Source organism: Cyanistes caeruleus, chromosome 4 (genome assembly GCF_971803275.1).
Source record: "Cyanistes caeruleus chromosome 4, bCyaCae1.hap1.1, whole genome shotgun sequence".
NCBI lineage: Eukaryota > Metazoa > Chordata > Aves > Passeriformes > Paridae > Cyanistes > Cyanistes caeruleus.
The window spans coordinates 20,385,891-20,403,248 of NC_141704.1; the positions used below are offsets into that span (position 1 = coordinate 20,385,891).

The 17,358-nt window shown below is 36.0% G+C and overlaps 1 protein-coding gene across 2 annotated transcripts in view; it reads left to right on the forward strand.

Annotated features, from left to right (window-relative positions):
- Window positions 1-17,358, forward strand: part of GRM8 (glutamate metabotropic receptor 8) — a 308,210-nt gene that overhangs the window by 130,396 nt on the left and 160,456 nt on the right. For both annotated transcript variants that reach the window (XM_086886947.1, XM_086886948.1), the window contains exons 4-6: window positions 11,925-12,060; window positions 12,536-12,690; window positions 13,622-13,759. In XM_086886947.1, coding sequence (XP_086743073.1) covers window positions 11,925-12,060; window positions 12,536-12,690; window positions 13,622-13,759 — 429 coding nt within the window. The remainder of the gene's footprint in view (window positions 1-11,924; window positions 12,061-12,535; window positions 12,691-13,621; window positions 13,760-17,358) is intronic.

The window sequence follows — 17,358 nt, forward strand, 5'->3', positions numbered from 1 at the left end:
GTAGAGCCTTTGTTCCTTTCATGATAGTGAAAATAAAGCCACGTTTCTGGCATCTGGAAAAAAGGAGAGGTAGGGTTAAATCCTGTTCTAACACAACTATTGAGAGACTACATAACATTTGATTCTGTTTGCTGGTCCTTTCCCAATAAGGCAAGTGCATCCCCACTGTTATAGAAATAGTGATCTGTATCAGATAACTCATCAGGCCTCCAATCCAGAATCCTTAGTATATGTCTGTATCATTTACAAGGTGGGATTAATTCAGAAGATTAATTTGTGTCCTCAAACAAAAATCAGATGTGAGCAATTAGATATTCAATAAAAATAAACACTGCTGAATTTCTGCAAGTTATTTTATATGTTGAGGAAACTTCCCTGTCTGGCCATCCTGGAGCCTGTCTGGCAATCACTGTCAGACCACCTGAGCTAGGTCTGAAATGCCTTTGCAACAGGCAGCTCCAGGATGCCTCGCTTCACTCTCTGTGCTCACTCCACAATCAGACAAGGATTCCTTACCTTTTATATATTCAGTGCCCAGTCACCTCGCAGTGACACAGGTCCCCATGCCCTTTGTTGTGCTAAAGGTTGGCACCAGCTCACAGCCTCTTGCCTCGAGTTCCTACCCCCCAGAGCTAACCTGAAACTGTCTGTGCAGCTGCTCACCGAGCCACCTGCACTGATGCATGTACATTTTGTCCAAGAACAGGCAAGTACCTTTTCAGCATTTATTATATTCCAGAATTAAAATCGTTCCAGTGCTTTTACTTTTGTCCCAATGTTTCTTTGTTGTTGTTTCATGCCTGTGTTCAGCTTGCAGTCTCTCTTTGACTGCATGCACAGGTCTTCTGAACACTTTCCAGTGGCTTCCTTCAGCTATAAATTCTCAGGCCTGTTGCAGCTGCCTGAGGATGTCTCCTGGTTAGTAATTTATGTCCCCATGCTTTTTTTTCTCTAGACATTTATGAATTCAGTTAGGCCTTTATGAATTCAGTTAATCTTTATCCCAACATGCTTCAGGAAATGACCAATTAGCTGATCTGCTCAATCCTGAACTTCTCAAGAGACCAAGTTTTGCCACTTGTTATTAAATGCATAGATGCAGAAGGCTCTTGGTAATAAATGCATAGAGACAGTGCACCAAACCTTCTTAAATATACAGGGTCTGTGTAGCCAACTTGAATTCAGTTACATTTTTAAGATTAAGGTAGACTTCTGTAAATTTATATATATGGACAGCTGCAGAGTCACTAACTCCTTTATTTTACTACTGTGTTACAGAAGAAGTATTGCTGATTCTTAATATCACTGTATTTTCAACTGTTGTAAAGAAACATAAAGACCTGAAGCAATATATAAGATTTAGGTTTATTGTCTCATTTTTTTATTGCCCACAATGGTGAGAAGTCAGCAGATAAACCTCCTTAATATTTTTAGATCCTAATTGTGTTTTTACCCAAGTGTCCAGCTCTCAAAAAACTTTGAAGTCAGATAAGTAGTTAGGTATTAACATCAAAATAGATATATATAGATATATGAATTTTGTAAATGTAACTTGCAGCCTAGATACTTAAAAAAATAAAGCCAGCCTTCCTAATTTTTAATATAACTTGATAACAAAACTTAATGGTATTCAAGTTATTGTGTTTGGAAGAATGAGGGAGGTGTTTCATCTGTTTTTGATGAAAAAGGTGTAACCAGACTGAGTTGTTTACAAACTGAAGTTAGAACCATTAAAAAATTAAATTGATTATCAGGGGCTTTTTTTCCCAAGTAAAGATGATTATAAATAATTTCAGAAACTTCTACAGCTGTGTGGGACACCCTTCATGCCTTAAAATGCTTATGTTTTTTAACTATGTACATTTCAGCTCACTTGAAAACCATTTGATACAGACATTACAGGGTAGCATTCTTTGACTCACTATATATGCAACCACTCAGAAATTGTATTTCCATTGTATTGAAAACTCTGACACTAAAATAAATTAAAACAAATATTGAATTTTTTTTTTTTAAATTTCAGAAATATACAGAGGAAATAAAACATTTATTTCTCAAGTATTTAATTGCTTTGTTTCAGTAGTCTGACATGTTATTTTGTACTGAGTTAAAAAATAAACAAGTAATAAACCCTCAAAACTATCCATAAAAAAATCCCATTTTATCTTAATGTTTTAATATTGCTAAGAAATCCAACCACTAAGTAATTTCATACTTCAAAATATTTTCACACAAATGCAAAATATTTAATTTTAGCTCAAACTGCCCTTCAAAAGCTAAGTTAGGCCTTTAAAAATTACTCTGATCACCTTTAAGTGGAAGAGACGAAGATAGATGTTGACAGCTGAACTCCTCATATATGATGTTATCTCTGTAAGATAATTGTGACACAGAAGGAAACTTCAGCTTGTTCCTGCAAGGCTGAAGTCATCATGGCTCCTGATGAAAATTTCCATGAACGTAGACAAGGCCTCTTGAGCACCAGCTTGCAATGGGGCACTTGAATAATGTTATCAAGGGCTTAACTTCAGTGTAGGCTATGTAGAGAATTTATGCAGTGAACCCAATTTTATCCCTGTGCATCTCCATTTAGTTGTAAGACACTGTGAATCGATACCATATTTACTTTCTTGGCATTAGATTTATGTACAAGATTCCCTGTCAGAAGTGATCCCTTCTTGATTTTCCTTGCAATTTTGTGCTTATAATTCCATGTTGAGAAAAGTACAGAATTATCTTTTTCCAGTTTCTGAAAAAGAATTAGCTGACAGTTACTTTTTGAGGCAATTTTTTTTTTTAGTTTTCAAGTTGAGGCTTTTTTGAATGTTACACTCAAGCTCAAACAGCACTAGTCAAACTCAGACTTATCTTCATTAAAGTTAAGTAATTTTTTATATGTAAACCATTTTGATAGTTCAAATTACGAAAAAATAAATATTGGATGAATAGAGATAGCCTAATCTAAATAACATACACCTAATTTTAAGAATAATTTCCTGATATTGAATTTTAGGGTTACAGAAATACATGAAGAAATATAAAAATTGATTTTGCTACATATCTTCTTGAAGAAGGCAAAATGGAGAAGGGTTTTGGTTTTTTTTAATACAAGGAAGCTGGGATTATTTTATGACCACAATGAAGAAGAATGTCTTCACTTTGCAAAGCAGATCAAGAAGTTTCAGGAGGAGAACATTAATTACAGCTGCTATTTTTCTTCGAAGGCATGATTAAAAGTTGGGTTCCCCTGCCTGTGCTCGGAATTTCAGTTCAGAGGTGACTGAATGCAATCCCTGAACACCATTATAGCATTAAGAAGCATGCAAGGGAGAAGTAGGATAGCAGCCTACTATTAAAATTGGGCAGCCCAGGACAGCTGAACTGAAAACAGTCTTTTATACCACCAAATATTTAAAATAAACATGGTGGTGAATGGAATAAAAGCTGATAAACTAAAGAGGCCTGCAGGGAGCAAATATCCTAAAAGAAGAAAGATTATATTTATTTAGAAATAAATCTTTTAACAAAATTCAGTCCTTCTTGTGGTGGACTTTCTTTTCCTGCCTAAACATATTTATTAGGAATGCTATAAACTCCTGTGCCATCTTCCTGATCTTCTCAGAGCTGTTGTGACTTGGGACCTATACTTGGAAGTGAACTGATGATTTTTATGCCTGAACCTTCTCTAGAATTTCTTTGAATTGGCTATTAGCATCTTAACTACCCAGAATATCAAATTCAAATCTTTACAGCCAGTCAGGCCCATTAATATGGGGAATTGTAGAGAGATGGAGGAAAGAATTAGGGCCATATTTAAGCAAATTTGCTTCTAGAGGAAAATACTTTAGGTAACCACATTCCAGGCTTTGAGTTCATGCTATTACTTTTATATTAATCAGAACGGATGTTACTTTAAAAGGAAAACTAAAAATATTTTAGAATTTATGAAATTTCTTTTCATAACCTAGGTTCCCTAGATTTTTAAAAAAGAAAAAAACCCCAAATTATAGAGTGTTTCCTTTCCTCATTAAGGATGTACCTGGCATGTAGCCAGAAAGCAGAAAATCACAGTGTATTTATTTTTCATATTATGCCTCTATGAGTTCTAAATCTATAAGTAGCAAGAGCCATATCCAGTGTGATGGTAAAAAGACATAGCTATGAAAGTTTGCAACAACTGGCCGGTAAATGTAAGCAGAGGCCTATTTCAATTACATAGTTTTGGAGTTTGACTGGGCATCCCATATCCTTTATGAAGCAATCACAGGGAATCACTGTGGATGAAAAACACCTCTCACAACCTCCAAGGATTCATTCTTTTCAGAATTTTTTTTGAGTGGCTGGTAATTTTTACCTATTCATAAACTACTCCACTACAGATTTTTCTTTTAGCCTTTCACTTTCAAGACTGTGAAAGTTGGCTTTCATTTGCATAAATAGCACTAAAAATCAAAGGATAAAAATTGTGTTGTTTGTAGGTTGGGTATTTTTTCAAATGTGAAAAAATAAAAAAATCTGTGTGTCTGGATATGATGGGAAATATTCTTTGGAGTTATTTTTCCATCAGATGCTGGTGTTAACAGAATCTGTAGTGCTACATTTGGAACTGTTTTTTCTGGGAGAAAAAAAAAAAAACCAGAAAGAGAATGTTTTACTTTTCAGAATGGAAATTCAAAATAGCCAGTCTCTCCTGTTTCATGTCTCTCAGAAAATGACTCTGATGACTGAAGCCAGTGGCCAGTGGTCTCGTGTAGTGGTAGAGTCATATTATTCTCTCTTCCTTTTCTATTTTAGAATTAGCATCTGCTTCAACCACAGTGTAAAGATCTGTGTGAGCACACGTGCTTGTGAAATATGCCTGGCTGTATGCCTGTGAGTACATGTAGGAATGTGAAAAAATGCTTGAAAAGGAATGGCTGAGTTGTATTTATCAGAATGTTGCGTGTTCATTCATAGTCTTGCTTAATGCTTTCTAATTTCTTTTTTTTACAAAATAATTAATAAAGGTAAGAACCAACAATAAACCCTTTGCTAAAAAGCCTTTTCTAAAACACTGTAATAAAAAAAAGAGACTTTGATCTCCTTACAGCTGTTAGTTTTGAGTAGAAAAGCTCATAATTGTACCTGACATGTCAGTGAAAAAGCATCACCAACCTGCTTGTGCAATAAAAAAAATCTTTGTCATAAATATTAAGGGATTTTGAGGAGATGCAGTTTTACTTAAGTGAAGGAAGTAAGACACCAATATATGGGTTTGAAACGCAGAATGTTTTGTCTGTTCAAAGGTTATAGCAAAATCTCTCATCTTCCATTATATTTAAGTGTACTGGATATTAAGTGCCACTTTTGTCAATTCTGAGTAAATTCCTGTTTATATTACTTATTTTTAAAAACTATTTTCTTTCTATTACCTTACATGAAAAAGTACTGCCACTGCCGGCTGAAGAATTAACTGCCTTTGCAGAAGTAAGTCAGTGAATTTTTTGCTGAGGTATTTGGTGATCTTCTGAGGAAATGAAAAACCACAAGAGTTTGGCTTATTTCTGTAGAGCAGATAGTTTGTGGCTACAACAAAAGAGATGCACTGGAATGGGATTTTATTTAACCAGATTTGGACATGAATAGCAGGCATGATGCTGTGGCATTGGCTTTGGTGGAAGCACAGAGCATGCTGAATGCTCAGGTTCTTGTTAAGCTAAGCTACCCTGAAGTCCACACAGCAGCATCAGTGGGAGTATCATTTCTTGGGGGAGTTACACAAAGGTAGCTCTGGGCAAAATGCATGGCTGCATTCACACCTCCCAGCAACAGCACTTTGGCATTAAGGAAACATTTAATTTTCAATTATTGCTTGAGAAATTTTATCTTCAACTTGTAATTATATCTTCCTAGGTGTCATTCCCTGTTGGCTCATACTCTAGAAAATTATTTCTAAGGGAATCTAGGGACACACAAGAGGACGGCAGGCTGGTTTTAGTTCAAATAATAATTTCTAGAAGAGTCTGATTATCAACAACAGTAAAAGTCACGTGCAGAAGTGTCACTTTATTTTTCTTTAACATTCTGATTTCTTACCATCCACATTCAAGAAATAATGAACTCTGTGCTTAAAAAGAATGTCTTGATGGATTCACTGAATTACAAAGCTCTTCTGATTTTTGTCAACAGAACCAGAGTTTGGAGCATCTTGTAGTTTTTAATATCCTCGATAATCTTCATATTGATCTAGGTTCCTGACATTTGGAACAGTCTTTCAATATAACCGGGTCTAGATTTTCTAGATTTTTAATATAACCAGTGGAAGGACTGGAAGAAGAGGAGAAATGCACTTGTGTGTTTTTCCTTATGTTCTTCTGTGTCATGTCATATTGTCAGAGGTGTACAGTCTGCTGTCAGACAGAGGCTCTGTCTGCCTGCAGCAGCACCCTGTGGGTCTCACAGGAGTTTCTTGCTGAGGCTTCTTCAGAGTCTCTGACATCTGTTCCCCTGCTCGGAATAGGATCTGCCTTCACATATTTCTGTAATGTCTTTTGGAAACTTTCCACAGACCTACATTAAAATTTTGTTGGCCTAATGACCGGTGACCTATAACTCACAGTAAAAAAGGACATGTGTACTTGAAGGCAGCTGAGAAATTCTGGCCAGGTAGGACTGTGTACTCGGTCAGGTGAGGTACACCTCCTTAACAAATCATTGCTAGATCATTAGACATAGGTTGTCAAAGTGCATAGCTTGATCCCTTCCCTCTTACAATGGTAAGGCTATTTATAGTCATGTGGGGAAATAGTTTAGAGGGTAAAATTGTTCTGAGTAGTACAATTGAGGTCCTAACAGAGATCACTTGAACCGAAAACTGTCTTCAAATTTCTCGGTACAAAAAACAGGGACCATTTTTATATATCCTACTTAGCTGATCTGTAATACTGATCCTAGCTGGCATGGGAGACAATTCAGCCTTTGTATTTGTATTGAGATTCACCATTCGGTGAATTCACCATCTCGGTCTTTTTTTAAGGAATTTTGTTTGTACAAGTTTTCTACCAAGTCTGCTTGCTATTTTCCAAATACACTTTCAATATCTTCTGACACACAAGTTCATATAGTTGAGTATTTAGTGGTTTACAATCAGCATGGCATCTTGTGACTTCAAAACCCACACAGGCAAAGATCAAAGTTTATTATTTTAAGTATTATTATGTTTATCTATGAAGATTATGCAGGTAGTACCTATTCATTTTTTTTTTTTCCATTTGTCTCACCAAAAGGGAGACCACCAAAAAAGGGTTATTTGTCCACTGTACTGACAATATCTTTAAATATCTCACTGTTTTTTTTGGTTTTGGTTTTTTTTTTTTGCTTGGTTTTTTTTGGTTTTGTTTTGTTTTTGTTTTTTTTTTTAGTTTGGTTTAGTTTGGTTTGTATGTTTACTGATAACCTGTACTCCCACAAGCTGTATTATACAGAGTAGCTGTAAGAAAAGCAAGCCTAGCCTGGAACAATTTTTTTAATATATGATTTTTATCTCAACACAGATACAAACGTGTTGTTGTAGACCAGGTCTGGTTATGTCTCTGTTTTAAAAAGCATGTGAATTTCCAGCTGTAACCATGGTGCAAAGTGGCTGCACTGAGCCTCTTATCAGGAATAGGGCAGCTCCTGCCATGAGCCTGATTTCCAGCTCCCACCTCTGCTCTCCTTCCCTTTATCATCCCCTTGCCCCAGGCACTGGGTATGGCACTTCATAGCTGAGGGACAGAAGACAAATGGATAGTTGTCATCTCTGACACAAGGTAGTTCATAGTGACTGTTTTATTCCTCCATTCAAGCTCTGGGCTGACTGAGGACAACCTTGGCTTTACAAATCTGAAAGCAGGTGAAAGAAGCTTAGCAGAATTTGGTGTAAGACTTTCTCTTCCTCCACAGTACACAGCTCCACAAAGAGCTACTTTCCTTCAGTGCCCTCTTAATGTTTTTGAAATGTGTGATAGATGCACAGTCTTAATTTCATCTCCTGTGTCATATGTGAATTAGGGAATAGATACCATAGCAGTGGGTACAATTACTGATGTCTGTTTGTAGTAGCTACCTGAAATGAGTGTCTGGCTTATTCCTTCTTTACTTCAAAAACTTTTTTGTGCAGCCCTCTCTGAAGCCTCATTATAGGTTCTTTTAATTGATGGGGCTTAAATGTATAATTTTCTTCTCAGTAAGAGGAAAGTTAGCTCTCATTTCTTTATACAGGTGTTAGATTTATCATCATTGTAGCCAAGGGAAATTTAGCCTAATGTGAGTTTTTTAAAGTACAATGAAGGATCTCAGAAACCAGCAACAGAGACAAGCAGTCATCACACCAAATCAGTCAGAAATGCTGACAGAGTGAAACACAATTTTTTCTTATAATTCAGAGCCATAAATTCTCTTGAGACCTTAGATGTATGAACCATCTGCCCTATGGCACCTCTGCAGCAAATGGTAAAGCCATTGGTATCACGTAAGAGACATCTGTTCTCAAGCCCTATTTGTCCTTGATTTGGGAAAATCTCTCTTTTGTTTGCACTTGATAAGATTAATCCTAACTACTGGCCTTAAACTTGTCCTTTTAGTACCTCTGCAACCTATTTTGGAGGAATAATTATTCCTTATTTAGTTTGCTGGCTCATAGGATTCCTTTTCCTAGGCACTTATCCCTCTCTGTGTCTGGGCACTTAGCCCAGGCTGTAGATTTCAAAGGCAGCAGGGTGCCAAGAGGTCAGACACTGTAATGTTGTGAATACCTTTGTGGATCCAGCAATTCATCATTAGCTGAAAATTGATACCCTGTTATGTGTTTGAGCAACAGTTGTATATGCAATATATAGGTAAGGATGTATACAAAGTGTTCTGTGAGTTGGAGATCGCCTACACAATTAATTATAAATGTAGCAACAAGGCTGAAATGCATTTTGTTTTGTTCCTGGTAGTACTTAACGCATTCTTCAGTACAGAGGTGCCAAGATACACAGTACAGTCATGACTGAGCTTGCTGCTGCAATGATGGAATGATGTTTCTTCTACACTATTTTCACTGAAAATAGCCTTTTTAGATACTGCAGTTCTTCATTGCTTGATATCCATTTCACACAAATTGTAGATAGATGTATGTAGTTTATTATATATATGCATTTTGTAATATTTACATTTGATTTTTATGTGGATAGAATGAATTTTTTTTTTTCCTTAAGGGCCATTGCATGAGTAGAACTAGTTGAAAAATGCACTTACAAAATGTATGAGGTAACAAATTATTCCTTTATATCATTTTTAGGATCTGTTTTACTTTTTGTGCTGAATGACTTTGGAAACATCTGAGAACTTGGCATTTTTTTCGAGCATTTCTTTAACAGTGAATTGCAGATTGTCAAATTTACAGGATATCTGCTAAATATTTCTCTTACATTTCAGCCCTGGTACTTAAGAAAGAAAGTAAAGGACTTTAAAATGTCTACCACTATAGCCTAATATCAGCTTAGATAATTGGTTAAAGCTTTTCACAGTAAAGCATCCATCTTTTCATTACAGGATTTTCAAAAACACCTAGTGAATATAAGGATTGTCTTCTATAAAGGCTTATTTGTTGTTATTGGCAAATTAGTTGTTCATCATGGGGAAACAGGATATTTGTAAAAATGTGAAGAATTTTTTTTGCCATAAAAAGGTTCTATATTCCATTTTATAGCAGATAAGAGTAAATTATTTATGTTATTTTGTTGCTATTTATGGATGGTAAAGACCTATATACAAACAATTTTTGTTAGAAATGTCAGGTATTCTGACTTGCAAATATTATCTCTTTCATGTAAAGCAGAGGAGAATTCAGGACAAGCCTGCACTATAGAATGAATTTCTCAGTCGAATAAAATAATAATAATGCAACATCCAAAGTAATTGATGCATAACTGAAAAAGGTGATATGCTTGCCTGTGACTAAAACTGGCTGATGTAATTTGAAAGTTGTTGTATTTACACTGGCTGTTGATAACTCCATGCTCCATTTATGCCATGTCTAAACTTGATTCAAACTTAGGATTTTCCTGTTCAGAGAGATGTTGAAGTCAACGAGATTCTGCAAAGGCAGCACAAAATCTGATAATGAATTTCCAGCATTTTTAAACTATTACATAGAATAGACTAGACTAGAATAGAATAGAATATTTCAGTGGAAAGGAACCTATGATCATCATGTAGTCCAACTGCCTGACCAAATCAAAGCTGACCAAGAAGTTAAAGCAGGTCATAAAGTGCATTGTGTTATGCCTCTTAATCACTGACAGATTTGGGGCAGCTTTGAACCTTTCCCACCCATTTTTTGAATAAAATAAAGAAAAATACCTTCAGATATACCTTTATATTGTTTCTTTTGCTTAAAGATTAAATACGTTAAGCTTAAGAAGGCTTAGCCAAGAGACCTTGGTAACACCTTTATGTAGATCTACATGCCAAGCCTCACCTGGCTGGACCCCTGTTCTGGTTCAAATCCTATCACTGAAGGTATGCATCAACCTAATTTGTGAAGAACTTTGGAAAAACAGGATTCTAACATTTTGATAGGAGGGACAAGACAGATGAGAAAGTTGGAAAGCCTCCCCATACACTACACAGCCGTCTAACTGTGACTTTACTTGACTAACTGTATTTAATGCAAAGAAGCATACATGTCTCAAATAATCTTATACATCAGTACATAAGTACCAGCATTCATTAAAAATAGAATACCTCTTTTAAAACTCATTAAAAATGAACCATCTCTTTTAAAACACATTCTTATTCTCATTGAAAACAATAGTCAGTGTAGAAGTATTTAGATACAGGGATGTAAAATGTACAATTTGCTTGCATTTATCTAGTAACTTGTCACTTTTGATCAGAGCTAAATATTTTCTCATTTTCTTAATTTTGTGGGTTTATTAGTGATTAGATTCCCCACAATAGACTCTTATGGTTGAAATAACAACTTTGAGGAACAAACATTGGTGGGCACTAGATGGAGTAATGAGAATCAGGCAGTAATTCATAGAGAAAAAAATATTAAAATAAGGAAATCAGCAAACAATCAGAAAGATCACCCATGGTATTGGAAACTGGTGGCAATATGGACTCAGTGATTCCTGAAGCAGGCTTAAGGAATTTTTCTCTTACATGCTCAAATACAGATAACAGTGTTGTAATTGGAGAGCAGAGATTCCCCTGAACTGTCTCTGAAAGCTATTAGAAATCACTAAGTTTCTGTAGAATTTAGCCCTTTTTTCTTGACAGGTAAAATATAAAGATTTCAATCAGAATCCTCTGTCAGGGAGAAATATAAATATCGTCTATGAGTTTATGTTCATTTGCTGATTAGTAATTTAGAATACTCAATGGCAGCTTCTTAAATAATTAAGATAACTCATTTAAGAATGTGAGAATAACAATTAAAAGTGATCTGTATGTATTCCCTGCTACATGCTCTCAAATAGACAGAGCAGAGGTGTGACAGAGGTGTGTGACACCGAAAAGCCCATCATGAACAAGAGGTAACTGTACCCCTGTGGATCCATGGTTCAATGCAGTACTGTGGCAAGGGTGGGCTCTCATTTGCCGTAGGTTTGGTAGGTCTGGGGAACTCGGTCCAGCTGATCCAGAGTGTGGTGCTTGACAGGCCTCAGAATGTTGTTTAAAAATGTACTTAAAATATAAAGTAACAGGTAATTGTGTTATACTCTTTAATAAAGTGTGTAAGCCTGTACAAAGCAAGTTTCAAAACACATAGATAATGTTACTTTTGACTGTGCTGCTGTATCTCAGATTAATACCTTGCTTTCTCTGCTTGCCTGGTTAGCTAAGAATTATTTGAAATGTGGATATTTACTGTGTTTAAATTCTTTTTTTATCCTTTTAATTTTTCCTAGGAGGTGTTTGCATTGCTCAGTCACTCAAAATCCCTCGGGAACCAAGACCAGGAGAATTTGAAAAGATCATTAAGCGCTTGTTGGAAACTCCAAATGCTCGAGCAGTGATCATGTTTGCAAACGAAGATGACATTAGGTGCCTGTTTCCTAATTTTGTATTTTGAAGATGTTCCTCTTCACAAAGATGTTTGGTTGGCTGGTAGAAAATAAACTAACAAAAAAGCTTCAGATAAAATCCTGTGTAAAAATTCTTGGATATCCGATAATAAGAAATGGAGTTGTAATTATAGAGTGTGCCGGTCCTTTATTTATAGTGTAGTTCCAAACTTCTCCCCGCTCCTAGGAGTACAGTACCAATAGATAATTATTTGGTCACTGAAAAGGAAGAAACCAATAATAATGCTAGAAAAATATGGCTAAAGATGAAACAAATTAATTTGTATGTTACTACATCTTGAGTTCATTACAGCTGTTTTTAATATACCTTAGACTGTGAAAGCTGTAGATTAATTAGTTATTGTAAGCCTATGCATAAAGAAAATAAATGCTGGGTATATCAAGTTCTATGTAAATAGAATTTGTTTAATTGGTCATTTGTTGTTTGCTTGCAGGAGAGTACTGGAAGCAGCCAAAAAAGCTAATCAGTCTGGACATTTCCTCTGGATTGGCTCAGACAGCTGGGGGTCAAAAATTTCACCAGTCCAGCAGCAGGAGGAGATTGCAGAAGGAGCAGTAACCATTCTACCCAAAAGAACATCCATAGATGGTAAGGACACATGTGGCATTTCATTTTCTGTCAAAGTTCAAGTACTTTAGTTCTCTTTAAAATAATTTAAAAAGCATGCAATCCTTCATTACAGGGAATTCAGGAAAAGCTTTCCAACCAAGTTACCTGAGTTGGCCTGATCCAACAATAATTTCATATGTCTGTTGAGAAATCAGGAGATGCTGAACCTGCAATTAGGCAATCTTGTAATTGTCTAATAATGATGACACTTGGAGTTGATAGCTTCTTAACCATAGCCTGGTCATTCTTTGGGACAAATAAGGAGAATATTGGATGAATGATTATGAATCAGCTTATTTTCTGGGGAGGAGAATGATCTGTGCCCTGCTTTCCACTCCTAAACTTACTTTAAGAAGCTACTGTATTAAGAAAGATTCTTACTTAGAGAGTGACGTGGACGTTGGTTTGCAGTACCTTATTCCTATGAGGGTACTGGATATAGTAACATCTCTTAGTGTCTGGGTAAGTGTGCTAAACTGGTAATTGATTAGGAAAAATGAACACGATTAATATTACATAGAGAGCTGAGCCACAGGGAAATACTTGTAAGGAGCTAATCCAGATGGGATGTGTTAATCAGTATTTCATTATGGCAGCTAGATTGCAGGGGTAAGGCTGGTGATCATCAGGTTTAAGTAGAAATCTTAATTTATCAACTGGTGTCATTAGCTATATAAATAGAAGAAGAATTAAAGGTGTCCTGGATGTCTTGTTCAACAAAGAGGTACCCCATGATTTTATGTGGCTTTGAAATGTAATCCGATCCTTAGATGCTACTGTGCTCATGAAATAGTTTGTGCATAAAGCTTTTACTTGTTCTTATATTTATAAAAAATCTGATATTGTCTTTAAATTATTATTTTTATACCATATCACATTTTAATGCTTGTTTCATTTCTCTTCAATGCAGGATTTGATAGATATTTTCGGAGCAGAACACTTGCTAACAATCGAAGAAATGTCTGGTTTGCAGAATTTTGGGAGGAGAATTTTGGATGCAAGTTAGGATCACATGGAAAAAGAAATAGCAATATCAAGAAATGCACAGGTAACTGTGAAAGTAAAACATTATCTGTAAAATTTTTATAGGAGTGCAGGAAATGAGCTACCTATTTTTCATCACTTTTCTGTCTCCCTTCAGTTCCCAATGCATATTGCTGAGTTGTAAGAAAAGTGTGACATTTTTTCTTAAACTGGAAGAAAAAATTCATGAACAATGTATGAGAAATTCAGTAGTTAATTTGCACAAATACAATGATGGTACAGATTTTATTAAAGACCAGTGACAATGGTTCAATTCCATTTATGTTTTCAACGACCTCCTCTCTCACCCCATCTGTAGTTGTCAATATGATTTTTTTAGCAAGTGTGTGCATCATGGTAATTTTCATATCGTTAACCCTGAAGTACATACAGTGAAAATTAAATTTCTGTTTAAACTATTGAGGTCTAGATGATAGGTCAAGTCTTGAACTCTTTATTTAGTTTACAATCTGTGTTTGAAGATGAAGGAAAAAGCAAATCAATATGTTCTTATTACTTGTCCCCATGTGTAAAAGAAGGATCCTATATCATATTATAAAACTGAAAGCCTCTATAAAGTTTGAGCAAAAGCTTGAAGTAATTGTCACTAGTTTTTGCAAACCTGCTTGCTCAGGCAGCATACCCTGATGCAATTGTCATGACACCTAATACAGCAGACACATCAGCAGCTGGCTTTGATCTTCTCTATGAGATGTTGTATTTTTGCTGTTACTTGAAAAGTTTATTACAATTGTGTTACTTTCTGTGGCTACAGCAGATTGCCTATGTTACTTTTTGTGTTGACGTTTTTAGCTATGTCAGGGCTTCTTGTGTCCTTTCCTTAGTTACTGCCACCACTCCCAGCATTGCTGATTGTGACCACCATCTCTGTGAGTAGTGCCAACAGCAGTACACAGTTTTGCTGTACTACATACATAAATGTACTACATACATTGTCTGGGATGTGCCTTGATTTTCCTGGTGGCCTCCTTCACCAAATCATATTTTCCCCATGGAACATGAACTTTTTTTTCACTTTCTGTCCCAAGATTTCTGGCTGCTTGCTGACACTTTCTTGTAGCCTTTGTTATAGGGGTGCCCTTCCAAACTTTCTGCACACCAGGACCCCACTTCTCCTGGGCTTGTCAGACAGAAGCACTGTGAAGTCTCCAAGAACATGCATTTGTGCACTTTCTGGACCATCAGATTTATTGTATGTGTATTGTGCCATCAATTCAAACACTGCACTGGACTTCACAAGTCACAGATACAGCTCACACAGAAATATCAGAGCCATGCATTCACTCTGTCATTTCAGCAATGCCTTGTCTTCTGTCTTTTACCACATATTTCTCAAAAAAAGGGTAACATTTTTTCATAACCTCACTGAGCTAAATGATAGCTCATTACTCTAATCCTTTACTCCTTGGCCTTGATTCATATTGCAGTAAATCATGGCTGGATAGTTACCCAAGTCTGGAAAGGGATTATTTTGTGATTACTATTTTAAGTAGAAAATAGATGGGTATTTTTTAAGTTCTTCAGGTGGAATGACGGGTGTATGTGTTTTACTTTGGGAAGCTCTAAATGTTACCACAGATGGTTGTATGACTTATCTCAGCCTCATCACATCTGTCAAATTGAATTACCAAGTGAAAACTAGTGTATGAAATGCATAGTTGGTATCTTGATCCAAAATAATTTCTAATTTGAAACAGTTATCTGTATGTTTCATGAAAAAAAAAATATGGTATGTTCCCTGAAACTGAAAATAGAAATAAAGAATATTTTTTGTGACCAGAAAGTTAAATGGTTCCAAGTAATGGAACAAAGACATGAGAGGTCTCATATGACAGTTGCACATGCATTTTAATTGTCAGGGGAAAAAAAATGAATTCTTCTGTGAAGCACCTATAGGACTCTTGACTAAAACCACTTGAAAGTGGTTTTAAGTGCCACAGTAGAAGTCTCCATTTGAACAGAAGCAGACCTGACACAAACTGGCAATTCATCACGATCCCTATGCTTATCTAACTCAAATTTAAAGGATTTGGTAACAAAACTACCCAAAATATGTTCATTCTAAGTAAACTAAATCAAGAATGGTGGTGGTGGTAGTAAATTCAAAATAAACCTCCTGTGATTTAAGTAAAATTATAGGTGGAGAAAGGGGGGAATGACCCCTAGCCAAATTTTGACTCAGAGAATTGCAGATGATACTGTGACACACCACAGTTCATTTGTCAGGGCCTCTTGTGCATAAAAGAGAAAAAGCAATGAAATCCTGTCTGGTTCTTCATACCAGAGCCCACGAAACATTTGCATGTGTACTATGATCTTCTATGTCTGCTAAAAATTAAACAATATCCCACCCATTATTTTATCTTTTCCTTGGGAGGCAAAATGCATTACCTCATGGCCAAATCTGGTCTGAAACAATGGTGGTAAGTGAAAAAATTAGTGAATCTCCAAGTTTCAATAAGAATATAAGAGCTGTTACATTTAGTTGTTAATAACTTAATATTGAAAGCCTTGAACCTTAGCCTATTCCCACTGCTATTTTTGCTTGCAGTGGGTTTTCTATGATATTTTATGTGTAGTTTCTCAGTCCTGATTTTTAGCTAAATCCTTAAAGGGCATGTGCAGGTGGCCAAGCACAGGAACAGGTTATCCAGAAAGGCTGTGGAGTCTCCCTCACTGGTGATATCCAAGAGCTGTCTGGATGCAGTCTTGTGCCATGTGCTCTGGGATCACCCTGTCTGAGCAGGGAGGTTGGACCAGGTGACCCACTGGGGTCCCTTCCAACCTTGCCTATTCTGTGATTCTGTGCTTCTGTATTCCCATCTCTAGTTCAGAACTTGAAGACTGAACATAAAAACACCATTTATTCTAATCTTCCTGTATTTTTATCTAGGAACTGCAGAGAAAAGATTCTCTGTGTTTTGCCCACGAGTTCAATTTGTAAATCATGTCACTGTCTGTGGAAGTGCTCAAGAGGTGTCTGGATGTGGCAGCACTGTGGGATACGGTTTAGAGGTGATTATGGTGGTGCCAGGTTGACAGCTGGTCTAGATGATCCTGAAGGTCTCTTCCAACCTTGATGATTCTGTGATTCTGTGATGTTGTGATGTCAGTAGGCAGAAGGAACACTGAAAGAAATCCAAAAGCTCGAGACACAGCCTCTATCAAAAAATCTCTCTCTCCAATGATATTAAAAGGAAAATTGATAGGTATAAAGTTTTCTCAGGCTTGAGATGTATTTTATTATGCCTTCTTGTTTATCTTTGGTTCTTGAATCTTTTCCTCATATAACATTTGTAATTCCCAACAACAAACCTGATATCTGTGTTCTCTATTTAGTCAAGTTATTCACAGCTTTTAAACTTTTGCTACCTGCAGTGAGGATGCTACTGATCTAATCAAATCTCAAGCATTTTTGTTTTCCTATGAAGATACTAGAAAATGCTTAGTAGTGAAAAACCTTTCTCTCTTTTCTTTTGTTAAAGACTGTAAAATCAACAGTCTTTTAAGCACTGGAAGTCTGAAAGGAAATTATCTTTCTTTAAGGTTAAGAATTACAAGGGCATAAGCCTTTTTACTTTCTTTGGTTCTTATACATTACTG